General features: G+C 45.9%; 1 protein-coding gene across 1 annotated transcript in view; it reads left to right on the top strand.

Moving 5' to 3' along the window:
• ubr1 (ubiquitin protein ligase E3 component n-recognin 1) overlaps window positions 1-16,661 on the top strand; it is a gene marked incomplete at its 5' end in the record, with an annotated part of 44,697 nt that overhangs the window by 9,715 nt on the left and 18,321 nt on the right. Inside the window, 18 exons of the mRNA XM_080544473.1 lie at window positions 155-312; window positions 600-699; window positions 1,259-1,387; window positions 2,000-2,180; window positions 2,753-2,814; window positions 3,155-3,265; window positions 3,556-3,621; window positions 3,730-3,831; window positions 4,426-4,489; window positions 4,886-5,010; window positions 5,421-5,473; window positions 5,636-5,738; window positions 5,883-5,931; window positions 6,409-6,563; window positions 14,469-14,568; window positions 14,811-14,914; window positions 15,682-15,762; window positions 16,171-16,352. Coding sequence (XP_080400599.1) covers window positions 155-312; window positions 600-699; window positions 1,259-1,387; window positions 2,000-2,180; window positions 2,753-2,814; window positions 3,155-3,265; window positions 3,556-3,621; window positions 3,730-3,831; window positions 4,426-4,489; window positions 4,886-5,010; window positions 5,421-5,473; window positions 5,636-5,738; window positions 5,883-5,931; window positions 6,409-6,563; window positions 14,469-14,568; window positions 14,811-14,914; window positions 15,682-15,762; window positions 16,171-16,352 — 1,925 coding nt within the window. The remainder of the gene's footprint in view (window positions 1-154; window positions 313-599; window positions 700-1,258; window positions 1,388-1,999; window positions 2,181-2,752; window positions 2,815-3,154; window positions 3,266-3,555; window positions 3,622-3,729; window positions 3,832-4,425; window positions 4,490-4,885; window positions 5,011-5,420; window positions 5,474-5,635; window positions 5,739-5,882; window positions 5,932-6,408; window positions 6,564-14,468; window positions 14,569-14,810; window positions 14,915-15,681; window positions 15,763-16,170; window positions 16,353-16,661) is intronic.

The raw sequence follows: 16,661 nt of genomic DNA, 5'->3' as shown, positions 1-16,661 counted from the left end.
GATAGTTTTTTTGGTCTTAGCCTTAGTTTCATGTCTCCCCCTCTCTGCCTCCCCCCTCTCTGTCTCCCCCTCTCTGCCTCCCCCCTCTCTGCCCTCCCCTCTCTGCCCTCCCCTCTCTACCCTCCCCTCTCTGCCCCCCCCCCTCCCTCCCCAGGCCAGGGAGCTGATCGAGGAGGGGAACGTGATCAAGGTGATTGTGGACACGGTCATGGAGATGCTGAGAGAACACCTGGACACCAACAACCGCTTCCACTTCCAGGGGTACAACTCTGACAAGTTCTTCAGGATCCAGGTGATCTTCCACGACCTCAGGTGAGTCCTGCTGAGTCTAATCCCAGACATCCAGGTGTGTGTCTCTGCTTGTAGCTAGCTAGCTGATGCTTATCCATACTGTACATCAGGGGTCCCCAATTACCTTTCATAGCGGGCCACTTTTAAAAATGATGGACTTAACCCTAACCCTATTTGTCTAACTAATTTATCTGTCTCGCTTTTCGATTCACAGCAGCTGACGTGTTAATGGTAATGTTATGTGGCTGGGTTGTAGCTACCTACCTGATGCTTACATCCATACCATGGCTGTGTCCCTCCCTGTACAGGTACATCCTGATCAGCAAGCCCACGGTGTGGACTGAAGGCTTGAGATTTCAGTTCATAGAGGGACTCAAGGTCTTTCTGGAGCTTCTCACCTGCATGCAGGTACGCATTCCATTACACTCATACTGAGAGACGGACTGGCACTTGAATATGTGACAGCAGCTGGTGAAAGGGGGAACAAGTCGCCAACCAATAAAAATGTTCTGACTTTTATTCAGAAACATTTTTATTAAATGTCAATGTTGTTCAAAATCAATGACACGCTCGCTAGTCAAGCCAAAATATTGCAAAGCAATGGATTGGGTGAGTAATCCCCACTACTCTACACTAACTAGGTATGTAGTGGGGATTACTCACCCAATCCATTGCATAACATTTGGTCGGTTGCCGACTTGTTCCTGCATTCACCAGCTGCTGTCACATATGACTGCAGACGTTGTTTTCATTGTAAAAAAAAAGAACAAACTCACCAGTTGTTTGTTCTGCACCGATGTGTGTTGGCAGGGTATGATGTTATATATGATATTATATAGGGTATGGAGGATGTTATGATATTTTATAGGGTATGGAGGATGTTATATATGATATTATATAGGGTATGGAGGATGTTATATATGATATTATATAGGGTATGGAGGATGTTATATATGATGTGTATCAGGGTATGGAGGAGGTGAAGCGTCAGTTTGGGCAGCACGTGGAGGTGGAGCCGGAGTGGGAGGCGGGGTTCTCCATCCAGATCCAGCTGAGACACATCCTGGCCATGTTCCAGGACTGGTGCTGTTCTGACGTGAGTCTCTCAGGCCTGCTGCTATAATAATAATAATAATAATAATAATAATAATAATAATAATAATAATAATAATAATTAATTGTATAGTAATTATTTATTATAATTATTCGTATAGCACTTTTCCTGCAAATGTTGCAGCTCTTTAAATATATGCTATATACATGCTATAGATGGGTAGATGACTCACTTACTTAGACAAAGTACTGTATTTGTTGTTGTAAGTTGCTTTGGATGGATAAAGGCGTCTTAATGCTAAATGCCAAAAATGTAAACAAAAATTGCAATGCTGTGGCCTGGGGTGGTCCAGTGGTCTAGCACCATGGTCTACAGTGCACACATATGCCCATGTCGGCATGGGTTCGAATCCAGCCCATGCCCTGCTGACATCTTCTCCTTACTTTCCTGTCTGTCTTCACTATATCTGTCCAATAAAATGAAAATTATGAGTGGGACTGCCCCACTCAGAAGAAATTACTTAATAATAAATAAATTGCAATGCCTTTATGTCCAAATATACGCCTCTGAGAAATTAGCTGCTTGGATATGGAAGAGTGTGTGTCCTTGTGCCCGTCTGTGACCTGTGCCCCCTCCCCCCCCCCCCCCCCCCAGGTGAAGGTCCTGCTCCTAGCCTTCATGGAGTGCCACAGGGCCCTGGTGAGCTGCAGCAACCAGCCGTTCCACAGCGAGCCCACAGACTACTACATGTGCAAGCACATCCTCCAGGCCCGGCCCTACAAGGTCTCCCAGGAGCCCGTCAGCATACACCTCCCCATCTCCAGGCTGCTCGCTGGTGAGGCCTGTCTGTCTGTCTGTCTGCCTGTCTGTCTGCCTGCCTGCCTGCCTGTCTGCCTGCCTGTCTGTCTGCCTGCCTGCCTGCATGTCTGTCTGCCTCTACGCACTGCAAACAGTCAGCTCTCAAAAACAAGAAAAAAAAATTCTCGAAAGGATAATTGAGGTCACCCTCATTTCCAATGTCGTCGAGACATACAGAATATTCAATAAGTTATTCAACAGTTAACAATAAACATTGATAAATCAAAGAATACTACTTAAAATAAGCTCAATTATCCGCCATCAGAACATGAACATTTTACCTGCCAAGTCTTTCTTAAAACAAGTAAAACGTATCTTAAAACTAGTGCAGTCAGACAAAAAACAAGCATGTAATGCTTGTTTTAAGATATTTAATCTTACTTACATTTACTTTGTGCAGTGTGGACCTTGGCTCGCTGCTCTGGGTTAATGGGACGTGGTGGAGCTTCAGTTAATGTGTAATGTTGGGGAAACTGCATGCCTTTATTGCCATTGCGCTTTCACTCTTGCATACAAAAAACATAAAAAAATACTTCCTTGTTCCTCCAGGCCTGTACGTGCATCTCTGCAGGAATGGGGCGGTCGCACAACTACATGAGTACGTGGATCCGGTAAGTGACAAATCTTTTTTTGTTTTTGTTTTTTTACTTATTTTTCATTTCAGTTTCAGCAACTTATACAATCATATCCACAATTTTGTCTACTGTTTTCTCTATTCTTTCAACTGTACATGAAATTTTGCTTTTGATCGATCACCCTGTTTTTATGTTTCATCATCATCAGTAAGTCAGTTCCTGAATAAGAATAGGCTCTGTGAGGTCAGCTGCTTTGGTAGTTGTTGTGGAGACAATGCTACCCCTGCTGGTGATAAAGGACAGGCCTGTGTGTGTGTCTGTGTCTGTGTCTGTGTCTGTGTCTGTGTCTGTGTCTGTGTGTGTGTGTGTGTGACAGGAGAGCTGTGACTTCACCCACTTTGCGGAGCACCCCCTGCGCTGCGTGGTGCTGGCGGCCCAGGTGTCAGCTGAGATGTGGCGCAGGAACGGCCTCTCCCTCGTCAGCCAGGTACAGGTTTTTCTTCTTTTTTGGGGGGGGGGGCATTTTTACAACAAATACATTTGACTAAGTAAGTGAATCATCTATCCACCAGTCATAGCAGGAAACTGTAATCTATGCTCAGGCCTGGGGCCATTGGCAGTCGTCGTGCTATAAGAAGGAATACTTTTTTGTTTTAGTTTTTTATTGACACAGGAGAAACAGTACAGAGCTCAGTTGCAGTGATGGTGACACATCCAAAACTCCTGACTGTTATTGACTTATGAGGTAAATCTGATGGTGTTGTTTCTCCTCCCCAGGTGTATTACTACCAGGATGTGAAGTGCAGAGATGAGATGTTTGACAAGGACATCCTCATGCTCCAGGTGAGTAAGAACCTCCCCCTGGACTCACCTTCAGGTGTCATTCTGTGGACTCTCCTCCTGGCTACAACAAGTAAATGACTTAAACGTTCTTCTCAAACCCCTTCATAGATCGCTGCGTCCAAGATGGACCCCAACCACTTCCTCATGATGATCCTGCAGAGATTTGAGCTCTTTGACGTTTTTAACGGAAGTTGCTCAAGCAAAGACCAAGTAAGAAAGACAGACAAACCGAAAAAAGATTCCTTCAGATTAACCCTAGTTCCTAAGTGTGACGGTTGAGGTACCTCTCCCTCTGCTAATTAACCATTGTTCCTCAGTGTGACGGTTGAGGGACCTCTCCCTCTACTAATGAACCATAGTTCTTAAGTGTGATGGTTGAGGTACCTCTCCCTCTACTAATGAACCATAGTTCCTAGGTTTGATGGTTGAGGTAACGTCTCCCTCTACTAATGAAACATAGTTCCTAGTTTTGATGGTTGAGGTAACGTCTCCCTCTACTAATGAACCATAGTTCCTAGGTTTGATGGTTGAGGTACCTCTCCCTCTACTAATGAAACATAGTTCCTAAGTGTGATGGTTGAGGTACCTCTCCCTCTACTAATTACCCATAGTTCCTAAGTGTGATGGTTGAGGTACCTCTCCCTCTACTAATTACCCATAGTTCCTAAGTGTGATGGTTGAGGTACCTCTCCCTCTACTAATTACCCATAGTTCCTAAGTGTGATGGTTGAGGTACCTCTCCCTCTACTAATTACCCATAGTTCCTAAGTGTGATGGTTGAGGTAACGTCTCCCTCTGCTACAGGAGCTGTTGAAGCAGTGGAACCGCCTGACAGAAGAGATGCTGTACCTTCTCATCGTCATCGTCGGTACGTCACAGCTGGTTTCTACATAAAAACAACTACACACTTTCCCGCTCTTCAAGTTTCAAGTTTATTGTTACGGCACATTACAAAAGTGTAAAAAAAGAAAAATAAGTAGCCTTGAGAACCAATGGTTCTTGAGCCTAATGGCCCATAGGCGCAAGTGTAACAGAGTCAAATTCTTAAGCTTCGGTTCTTGACATTGCACAAGCACAAGACATAAGGCGTAATATTTCAAGCATAATTCAAGATTTAAAAAAAGTACAGTAGTACATAAGTGACAAAAAATAATAGGCATAATATGAGATAAGGTGGCAATAGTACAGGTAAGACAATACAGGATACACTAGTGGTGCCTACTCACTCGCCTTTTTCTTCTTTTTTCTTTCTTTGTGTCCCCAGGAGAGAGGTACGTCCCAGGCATCAGTCATGTGACCAAGGAGGACGTGACCATGCGGGAGGTCATCCACCTGCTGTGTATCGAGCCCATGGCCCACAGCAGCCTTGTCAAGGGCCTGCCAGAGAATGTGAGACACGCTACAAAATATATTTGTTACTTTTGTGTACTTGTACATTGGATGTAATAAAATAAATTCTGATTCTGATTCTGAATATGACACCATAAAAGCATACTGCAGATTGTTTTTTAAACTATTTTAATATTAGGTTATTTGAGGTTATATATTACCTTAGTTGATTTTTTCTTTTCTTTTCTTTCTTTTGTACTGTATTGTACAGCACTCTGCTGATGTTTTAGTTGTTTTAGTTTTTTAATCTGTTCCGTTTTCTTTCGTTTGCGCTGTATTGTACATCACTTTGAGCTGCATTCTTATGTATGAAAGGTGCTATATATATACAGCTTATTATAATTATTGTTGTTATTGTTGTTGTTGTTGTTGTTGTTATTATAGTTTAACCTGGCTTTCCTTTTTCATAGGAGAGCCATGAAACTGGGCTGGAAACTGTCATCCCAAAAGTTGCCACCTTCAAGTAAGTGTCTCCTACCAGTGTGAGGCCCAGCCTAGCTCCTGTCAGCATCATGTTATCTTGACTATACACCATCATACAATCTGTAGGTCTGTTGTTTCTAGCGGAGAGTAAGGTTGTAGGTGGTTGAACGGCCTGTTTATCTGTGTTATTGTTCCCCTCTAGGAAGCCTGGTGTGTCTGGCCACGGCCTGTATGAAGTGAGGAAGGAGTGTCTGGCAGAGTTCAACCCCTTCTTCTACCACTACTCTAAATCACAGCACAGCAAGGTAGGACCGTACAGAGTATACACACACACACATATACACGCACACACACACACACACACACACACACACACACACACACACACACACACCATTGTTTTTATATAGCATTTTTGTATTGAATCCATGTCCTCTTCTCTGCTGCAGGCTGAGGACTTCCAGAAGAAGAGGAGAACTCAGGAGGGCAGTGATAAAGGTGAGTGTCATCACCTCCCATCGGAATCACAATCAGAATTTATTTTATTACATCCAATGTACAAGTACACAAGAGTACATTTATTTAGCATGGGTTCTTCAACATTGTCATTGCAGCAAGATACAAAATCACTATAATAGAATAAAGTAAAGTAAGGAATAATAAAGTAGAATAAGGTAATAAAGTGATAAGATGATGGTAGTCGTACTACAGCGGGACCAGTAGTGCAGTAGAACAGTAGTGCAATGCTTTACAGGTTACAATATGATGATGAATATGAAATGCAATATAATACAGATATGGTACAGTACAGGTAGTCAAGTAGAGTACGATCATGAGTGTGGGATCATCACCTGGGAGCATTCATCACCTCATCAACAACACCATGTTCTAACTTACCTGTCTGAGTCTATGCCAGACTGCTCTGTTCTGACTCCACACCATGTCTCTCTCTCCCTGCCCCCATCCCCCCTCCAGCCCTGCGGCCCCCCGTGCCCCCCCCTTTCTGCCCGGCCTTCTCGGGCATCGTGCGCCTGCTCAGCGCCGACATCCTGGTCCACGTCCTGAGGAGGGTGCTGCAGAGGGCGGTGGAGGACCGGGCCACACAGTGGACAGAGGCCATGGTGCAGAGGGTAAGGCCACACAGTGGACAGAGGCCATGGTGCAGAGGGTAACTAAGGACACGAGTGTTCCTTCTTGTTTTCTTTGTTGTTGTTTTTTTCAAGTTTTTTTTTTGTTGAGTGGAGCAGTCCCACTCATATTCTTCATTTAATTGGACAGATACAGTGAAGACAGACAGGAAAGTAAGGAGAAGAAGGGAGAGAGGGCATGTCAGCAGGGCATGGGTCGGACTCGGACATGGGCATATGTGTGCACTGTAGACCGCGTTGCTAGACCACTGGACCACCCCAGGCCATGGTGCTAGACCACTGGACCACCTTAGGCCATGGTACTAGACCCCTGACCCACCCCAGGTCACTTTCCTTTTTGTTTTTTGACATAAAAAAAAAATGAAATTACATTTATTTACATTTTTGGCATTTAGCCAGACGCCTTTATTCAAAGGGACTTACAAAAAAAGACATTTGTCTTAAGTAAGTGAGTCATCTATCCATCAGTCATAGCAAGGAAATGTAATCTATGCCCGGGCCAGGGGGGCCGTTGGCAGTCGTAATGCTAGAAGAAGTAAGAATGTTTTATTATTACTATTTACAGTAGAGAAACTGTACAGGGGATGAAGAGGTCTGTACAGGGGGGTAGAGGGGATGAGGAGGTCTGTACAGGGGGTAGAGGGAATGTAGAGGTCTGTACAGGGTGGTAGTGAGGGGGATGGGGAGGTCTGTACAGGAGGGTAGAGGGGATGAGGAGGTCTGTACAGGGGGTTAGAGGGGATGAGGAGGTCTGTACAGGAGGGTAGAGGGGATGAGGAGGTCTGTACAGGGGGTTAGAGGGGATGAGGAGGTCTGTACAGGGGGGTAGAGGGGATGAGGAGGTCTGTACAGGAGGGTAGAGGGGATGAAGAGGTCTGTACAGGGGGTTAGAGGGGATGAGGAGGTCTGTACAGCGGGGTAGAGGGGATGTAGATGTCTCAGGAGGGACAGTTAAGGTGTAGCCTGAAGAGATTGAGATCTTCAGTCTACGGAGGAAGATAGTGAGTAACTCCATATGGTCCTGACATGAATGCCTGTGGTAACTGTGTTCCCCCCCCTCCCCCCCAGGCCTTGTACCTGCTAGCCCAGGGCCTTAGTGCGGCAGCTTAGCAAAATTATGGGGACGCGCCGGACAAAAGCACCACATTTTTTCCATGTGCTCTACATCACCATAGCTTTCAATTTTTGGTGGGAGCCACTTCATCAAGATGGCCGATGGCGGATTTCCAAGGTGGCCGCCATGTAAAATCTATAAGTGCAAATATCTCGGCTTCCAAGCCACATAGAAGGTCAATCTTGGTGTCAAAATATACATTTTCTGGGTCAAGGAATGCATTAAAGCTATTGAGAATATCACTAGATGATTATTTGTGCCAAGATCAAATAAATATGTTCATTCTGGCAATGTTTCCATCATTTTCAACTCGGTTCCTAAGCAGCTGGACATATATTAATATGTATGTTTTCAATAGCATGTATATTGAAAAATGGACAACATGCATTAATTGAATTGAACTTTATGTGCTTCACTTTTTAACATAACAAAGCATTTTATATCATCAAATTATCGGTCACATTTACAACTGCAAAGCTCTGTGCATTTCCAGTGTGCTTTCTTGCATGAGCACTTTGCACCACAGCCACTTGCGCTTTTACAGCCACATTTGACCAGTTCAGTGCAGGCTTTCGAAGCCATTGGTAGAATGCTCCACACAGGAAGCCAGACCTGGCTGTCTCTATCCAATGTCCATCCACATCCTTCTGGACTGGGTGTCGGCTGTTGAGCCAGTTCAGATGTTGCCCAGATCCCAAACTGGTAGGCAACTCGCTTCAAGTGCTGCAGAAGGGAATCTTGTGTTGGTGGAATGTGTTCCATCGTTCTGTTCTTCTGGCAGAACAACTCTCTCCGTGCTTCATTAATAGATTCCACATCACTCGTCTTGTCGTAAAGGACGATTGTGTAGCGCTCCAGAAGTTGAAATTGCTGGGCATCTATGGTCACGGGAGTGTGCGGATTCGCTGCCATGTAGTTGAAGGCCTGGGTGACCTCGGGGTAGGACTTCCAAGCCTCCCATGCTGACTTCTTCCCCTTCCCACAGAATGCTGAGGTTGTGTCACAGCCTGTGAAACAGTGGAAGACTGGAAGTGCTGTGGACTTACCTTTGCCCAGAGTATGGCAGATGTTATTGATATGAAGATATCTGTAGTTCTTGCCAGTGCCAAAAGCGACCCAGATGTCTGCAGCTGGATACTTGGTGAGCAGGGCATGGAACTTGCCGATGAGGATAACGACAACATCTGTATCCACAGTGCGTACCAAGCAGGTAGAAGAGCGATGCTCCAGGGCATCAAGCAGATGAATCAGTATCCTGGTGTCGGCCTCTTCATGGTTACATGGCAGTATGAAGTGGCTGGTGTCTGTGCCGACCACTCTGGTGCCAGATGTAATGAAGACCTGCTTACCATCTGGCCAGGCAATGGATGCAATCTTCCTGGAGAGGAAGGTGAAGAGTTCCTGCTTGTTCATAGGGTCACGCAGGAAATCTGGCCAATTCCCTGGCAGCTTGTTCTGACCAGCCACCTTCCGTCGTATCCCTTTGCCTCGCTTCTCCCTTGTTGACTCTTTTATGCTGCTGGTGATGTAAGTATCCCAGACCACATCAACTCTTGCAGAGGTCTCCAAGTGCTTCATGATGTGGGGAACAAAGACACAACTGGCATATTCGTCGAATGTGGTAATGTTGGTGGTGGACAGGAAGTGCACAACAGCAGCACCGTCGAGTACTTTGACATCAAAAGTCCCTGGAGGTAAAAAAGAAAGTTAGTTAAAAAACGAAAAACAAACAGTAAATAAGGACTCTCTACAGACCTTGAAGAGAATGATATGCTATTTTTTCTGATTATTACTGATATTACTTAATGCCACTGACTGATTACAACTTGTTTGGAAAAAAAAAAGTACCTGGAGGTTCCTGTTGTGTCTTCTCTGTCAGAACAATTAACAGATCTGACTTCTTTCCCAAGCGTAGTTTCCCTCTGTCAGATAGGGAGGGAGGGTATGGATGGTTTTCGTGCTTAAAAAAGGTGCTCATGTCACCCTCTCTGTGTTGCATGGCTATATATAATTGGGAGAAGAGTGCAACATCATCCTTCAACATTGAGATCTGCCCTGCCTGCTTGGTCTTGGTCTTGGGTGTTGGGCATCTGAAGAGAGGCAGTGAGTTATTTTTGATGGGCTCGTGAATGGAGTGTGTGCGGTTCCTGATCACTCTCTCATGGTACTTGTTGTACTGATCTCTGCCCACTGATTCCACATTGCGGACTGTGTTAACCACAGACTCGTCAGTTATATTTTGTGTGTCCAGCATTAGAAGCTCGGGGGTATCATCTAGGAATGGATTGCTCATCCCACTGATGGTGTGCACCAGAGCTAGTGCTTGTTCTTTGAATGTCTTCTGTGTAGACATTCCTTCTTCATGGTGTTGTTGTTTATTGCCTTCTTCTGAAATATACTCCTGCTCAAACTCTTTTAGGAGTCGTGCTTGTTCAGGCCCTGCGATCATCCACTTCTTGAATGCTGAGGGATTCTCGGTGAGTCCCACTGCACTCCCAGAACCCTTCACCAGATCATTATTCTGCTCATGAGCCTGGTCTATCGGTATGCTTGAGAATCTGTTTGTGGTCTTGGGAATAACCCAGTGACCATGTTCTTCAAATTCATTGTGAATGGACAAGCTTTCCATGTCGCGGATGTGGACAGGAATCCATCTGGCATAGTTCTGGTGATCAAGGGCGAAGAACCATGGGACGAGAGCCTTCAGTGACTCCACATAGAGGGGGAAATCCTGTTATCTGTGGGCACGTACAAATATCAGACCCATTATTTCCAAGTTGAGGATGGTAATCCCAGTACTGGAATGTTGGACTCTTGGTGATCATATCTTGTCTCCAAGCTTCTTTGATCTTCTCATCACGTGGTCCCTCAGTCACAATGTCCAAGAAGGCATCCTGCTGCAGCTTCCCCAGTGCCAGAGCGCTCACTTGGTGGGCATGTCTTGTCCTAGTGAGGTGGGATGCTTTGAGGAAAGAGTCAGCTGTGCCAGAGGATGCGATACGAGCCTCAGTCAGTGCAGTGGTCAAAAAAAAAAAAAAGGAAAATCACATAATGATATTCTCAATAGCTTTAATGCATTCCCTGACCCAGAAAATGTATATTTTGCCACCAAGATTGACCTTCTAAGTGGCTTGGAAGCCGAGATATTTGCACTTATAGATTTTACATGGCGGCTACCTTGGAAATCCAAGATGGCCGCCATCGGTCATCTTGATGAAGTGGCTCCCACCAAAAATTGAAAGCTATGGTGATGTAGAGCACATGGAAAAAATTTGGTGCTTTTGTCCGGCGCGTCCCCATTATGTTCAAATATGGTCTTAAGCCACCGCACTAGTGCGGCAGCTTAGCAAAATTATGGGGACGCGCCGGACAAAAGCACCACATTTTTTCCATGTGCTCTACATCACCATAGCTTTCAATTTTTGGTGGGAGCCACTTCATCAAGATGGCCGATGGCGGATTTCCAAGGTGGCCGCCATGTAAAATCTATAAGTGCAAATATCTCGGCTTCCAAGCCACATAGAAGGTCAATCTTGGTGTCAAAATATACATTTTCTGGGTCAAGGAATGCATTAAAGCTATTGAGAATATCACTAGATGATTATTTGTGCCAAGATCAAATAAATATGTTCATTCTGGCAATGTTTCCATCATTTTCAACTCGGTTCCTAAGCAGCTGGACATATATTAATATGTATGTTTTCAATAGCATGTATATTGAAAAATGGACAACATGCATTAATTGAATTGAACTTTATGTGCTTCACTTTTTAACATAACAAAGCATTTTATATCATCAAATTATCGGTCACATTTACAACTGCAAAGCTCTGTGCATTTCCAGTGTGCTTTCTTGCATGAGCACTTTGCACCACAGCCACTTGCGCTTTTACAGCCACATTTGACCAGTTCAGTGCAGGCTTTCGAAGCCATTGGTAGAATGCTCCACACAGGAAGCCAGACCTGGCTGTCTCTATCCAATGTCCATCCACATCCTTCTGGACTGGGTGTCGGCTGTTGAGCCAGTTCAGATGTTGCCCAGATCCCAAACTGGTAGGCAACTCGCTTCAAGTGCTGCAGAAGGGAATCTTGTGTTGGTGGAATGTGTTCCATCGTTCTGTTCTTCTGGCAGAACAACTCTCTCCGTGCTTCATTAATAGATTCCACATCACTCGTCTTGTCGTAAAGGACGATTGTGTAGCGCTCCAGAAGTTGAAATTGCTGGGCATCTATGGTCACGGGAGTGTGCGGATTCGCTGCCATGTAGTTGAAGGCCTGGGTGACCTCGGGGTAGGACTTCCAAGCCTCCCATGCTGACTTCTTCCCCTTCCCACAGAATGCTGAGGTTGTGTCACAGCCTGTGAAACAGTGGAAGACTGGAAGTGCTGTGGACTTACCTTTGCCCAGAGTATGGCAGATGTTATTGATATGAAGATATCTGTAGTTCTTGCCAGTGCCAAAAGCGACCCAGATGTCTGCAGCTGGATACTTGGTGAGCAGGGCATGGAACTTGCCGATGAGGATAACGACAACATCTGTATCCACAGTGCGTACCAAGCAGGTAGAAGAGCGATGCTCCAGGGCATCAAGCAGATGAATCAGTATCCTGGTGTCGGCCTCTTCATGGTTACATGGCAGTATGAAGTGGCTGGTGTCTGTGCCGACCACTCTGGTGCCAGATGTAATGAAGACCTGCTTACCATCTGGCCAGGCAATGGATGCAATCTTCCTGGAGAGGAAGGTGAAGAGTTCCTGCTTGTTCATAGGGTCACGCAGGAAATCTGGCCAATTCCCTGGCAGCTTGTTCTGACCAGCCACCTTCCGTCGTATCCCTTTGCCTCGCTTCTCCCTTGTTGACTCTTTTATGCTGCTGGTGATGTAAGTATCCCAGACCACATCAACTCTTGCAGAGGTCTCCAAGTGCTTCATGATGTGGGGAACAAAGACACAACTGGCATATTCGTCGAATGTGGTAATGTTGGTGGTGGACAGGAAGTGCACAACAGCAGCACCGTCGAGTACTTTGACATCAAAAGTCCCTGGAGGTAAAAAAGAAAGTTAGTTAAAAAACGAAAAACAAACAGTAAATAAGGACTCTCTACAGACCTTGAAGAGAATGATATGCTATTTTTTCTGATTATTACTGATATTACTTAATGCCACTGACTGATTACAACTTGTTTGGAAAAAAAAAAGTACCTGGAGGTTCCTGTTGTGTCTTCTCTGTCAGAACAATTAACAGATCTGACTTCTTTCCCAAGCGTAGTTTCCCTCTGTCAGATAGGGAGGGAGGGTATGGATGGTTTTCGTGCTTAAAAAAGGTGCTCATGTCACCCTCTCTGTGTTGCATGGCTATATATAATTGGGAGAAGAGTGCAACATCATCCTTCAACATTGAGATCTGCCCTGCCTGCTTGGTCTTGGTCTTGGGTGTTGGGCATCTGAAGAGAGGCAGTGAGTTATTTTTGATGGGCTCGTGAATGGAGTGTGTGCGGTTCCTGATCACTCTCTCATGGTACTTGTTGTACTGATCTCTGCCCACTGATTCCACATTGCGGACTGTGTTAACCACAGACTCGTCAGTTATATTTTGTGTGTCCAGCATTAGAAGCTCGGGGGTATCATCTAGGAATGGATTGCTCATCCCACTGATGGTGTGCACCAGAGCTAGTGCTTGTTCTTTGAATGTCTTCTGTGTAGACATTCCTTCTTCATGGTGTTGTTGTTTATTGCCTTCTTCTGAAATATACTCCTGCTCAAACTCTTTTAGGAGTCGTGCTTGTTCAGGCCCTGCGATCATCCACTTCTTGAATGCTGAGGGATTCTCGGTGAGTCCCACTGCACTCCCAGAACCCTTCACCAGATCATTATTCTGCTCATGAGCCTGGTCTATCGGTATGCTTGAGAATCTGTTTGTGGTCTTGGGAATAACCCAGTGACCATGTTCTTCAAATTCATTGTGAATGGACAAGCTTTCCATGTCGCGGATGTGGACAGGAATCCATCTGGCATAGTTCTGGTGATCAAGGGCGAAGAACCATGGGACGAGAGCCTTCAGTGACTCCACATAGAGGGGGAAATCCTGTTATCTGTGGGCACGTACAAATATCAGACCCATTATTTCCAAGTTGAGGATGGTAATCCCAGTACTGGAATGTTGGACTCTTGGTGATCATATCTTGTCTCCAAGCTTCTTTGATCTTCTCATCACGTGGTCCCTCAGTCACAATGTCCAAGAAGGCATCCTGCTGCAGCTTCCCCAGTGCCAGAGCGCTCACTTGGTGGGCATGTCTTGTCCTAGTGAGGTGGGATGCTTTGAGGAAAGAGTCAGCTGTGCCAGAGGATGCGATACGAGCCTCAGTCAGTGCAGTGGTCAAAAAAAAAAAAAAGGAAAATCACATAATGATATTCTCAATAGCTTTAATGCATTCCCTGACCCAGAAAATGTATATTTTGCCACCAAGATTGACCTTCTAAGTGGCTTGGAAGCCGAGATATTTGCACTTATAGATTTTACATGGCGGCTACCTTGGAAATCCAAGATGGCCGCCATCGGTCATCTTGATGAAGTGGCTCCCACCAAAAATTGAAAGCTATGGTGATGTAGAGCACATGGAAAAAATTTGGTGCTTTTGTCCGGCGCGTCCCCATTATGTTCAAATATGGTCTTAAGCCACCGCACTACCTATAGTCCTGACATTCTCTCTCTCTCTCTCTCTCTCTCTCTCTCTCTCTCTCTCTCTCTCTCTCTCTCTCTCTCTCTCTCTCTCCAGGCCCTGCACCTGATAGCCCAGGGGCTGCTGGAGGAGAAGACCCAGCTGGAGTCCAGCACGGTGGAGGAGGTCACCTTCGACTTCAGCCTGAAGGCTCGCAGTGAGTGACCCACCTTTTTACGGTGCCCTTAATATGTTTATATACGCCCTTAATATTTGTATATACTCCCTTAATATGTTTAAACATATTGTGAATCATCAGTCCACCAGTATACACCCTTAATATCTTTATATACACCCTTGATATGTTGAACGACTCCCTCTCACGTAACTTGTGTTGCAAAGACGTACGCTTCATGATTGTGTTGTTCCTGAGAAATAAATAAATCATTTCTCTCTCAGGAATCGGCTCGGAGCACGGCAAGTCTATTTTCCACCTCCTGTCTAAGATGAAGGCGCTCCCCTCCCTCGAAGCCCAGAAGGACATGATTAAGTGGACCCTGCAGGTGGGTCCTCAGCTCGTTAGACGCTGTTCCACAGCGGGGTGCCGGGCCCTGCCAGGGCTGACTAGCAGACTGCTGGTGCTCAGAGCCAGGTGGTGCCAGGTGCCACTGAACAAGCCTGTTTGAATTCTCCACAGATGGGCTTTCTAGTCACGCCCCTGTATAATATATCATCTCCCAGATATTTTGACATTCTTCAGCTCGTTAGGTGGCAAACTATACGGAGACAACATGTCAAATCATCCGGTTCTGGTAACTTCAGGACTTCAGTGTAAAATTCCTAAAAAAAATATACGTTTTATTTATATAAATTCGGATGTGTAGCTAACAGCGAGCTAACATTAGATCATGCCTCCCTTGCCAACAAGTTGGCTGGCCGACTAAAGCCCTGGGATGATAAGGATACCCAGCCCTCGCTCTAAAAACCCGAAGCCCAGAGTCCTGTTTGGCTTCTCAAGGACCAGGGGGGAGGGAGGGTTTTTTAGAGCGAGGGCTGGGTATCCTTATCATCAAAATGGGGGTTATGGGAGGTTAAAAGCCTGAGTTTTGACTAGCGATTAGGCCTGGAGTACGCACCGCTGAAGCCTGGGAGAGGACGTGGAAAAGCAGTTGGCACTTGGCTCGCACAGCGTAAAGCTCCGCTTGGAAATGTGTCAATTGTTTTTGTCGAGAGAGAGAGTCGATCTCTCATTACACACCATAGATATTGGTCTTCAGTTATGACGATGATCTCTGTTTTGAAGGGTGTTTTCTCTGGTTTCTCTGGTCAGGTGTTCGAGGTGGTTAAGTGCCACAGGGAGAAGTCCAACCCAGCTGCCTCCGTCAGCATGGAGCAGAGCAAACCAGAGGAGGTAACAAACACACACACACGGGGGTGCGTTCGTAAATACACTCTGGAAAGCGCTCATGGTAATTGTCCTATCAAATTACTTGGTCGCTCTGACACATTGAACGCAGTGCTGTGTGCGCTCCGGCGCTCTCAGAGCAAGCAAATTTCTTAACGCAAGACACCGATGTCATAGGAAGACAGCTTAAGAACGTCTGTAGAAAGAACCTTCTGGGGGGTATTCCATCAACCTCGAGAGATCTCGTGAGATCTAGCAAAATATGCCTGGATATTTAGATAATTCTTGTGAGGCTTATCAGAATAAGCCTGCATTTTCCTTCAGCGTTGTTGATGGAATACCGCCCTGGAGTTTTTCATCAGTGCCCCTCCTCACCCATCTGTCTGTACTCGTCCTCCATTGGGTGACTGACAGATTGTGCAGGACAAGGACAAGGCAGAGAGGAAGAGGAAGGCGGAGGCGGCCAAGCTCCACCGTCAGAAGATCATGGCCCAGATGTCGACCATGCAGAAGAACTTCATAGAGTCCAACAAGATGCTGTTCGACAACATGCCAGAGAGCGGAACACAGGGGGAGCCCATGGCCACCATGGAAAGGTGAGGGGAGGGGGGAGAGGGAGAGTCCATGGCCTCCATGGAAAGGTGAGGGTGGGGAGGGAGAGGGAGAGCCCATGGCCTCCATGGAAAAGTGAGGGGGGGGAGGGGAGCTTCCATGGAAAGGTGAGGGGGGGGGGGAGCTTCTATGGAAAGTTGAGGGGGGGTGGGGAGAGCTTGTGACTGGGAGGAGGGGGGGAGGGAGAGCCTATAGCCTCCATTGAAAGATGACGGGGGGGGAGCACAGACTTTCGTTCTTTCTTTTATAACCCGTTCTAACTTGTGATAACCTGGGAAGAAGGGAGTATTAGA

Source organism: Nansenia antarctica (genome assembly GCF_963989245.1).
Source record: "Nansenia antarctica genome assembly, chromosome: 1".
Lineage (NCBI taxonomy): Eukaryota > Metazoa > Chordata > Actinopteri > Argentiniformes > Microstomatidae > Nansenia > Nansenia antarctica.
The sequence above is the reverse complement of the archived record's forward strand: the minus strand, read 5'-3'. Positions and strand labels throughout refer to the sequence as shown.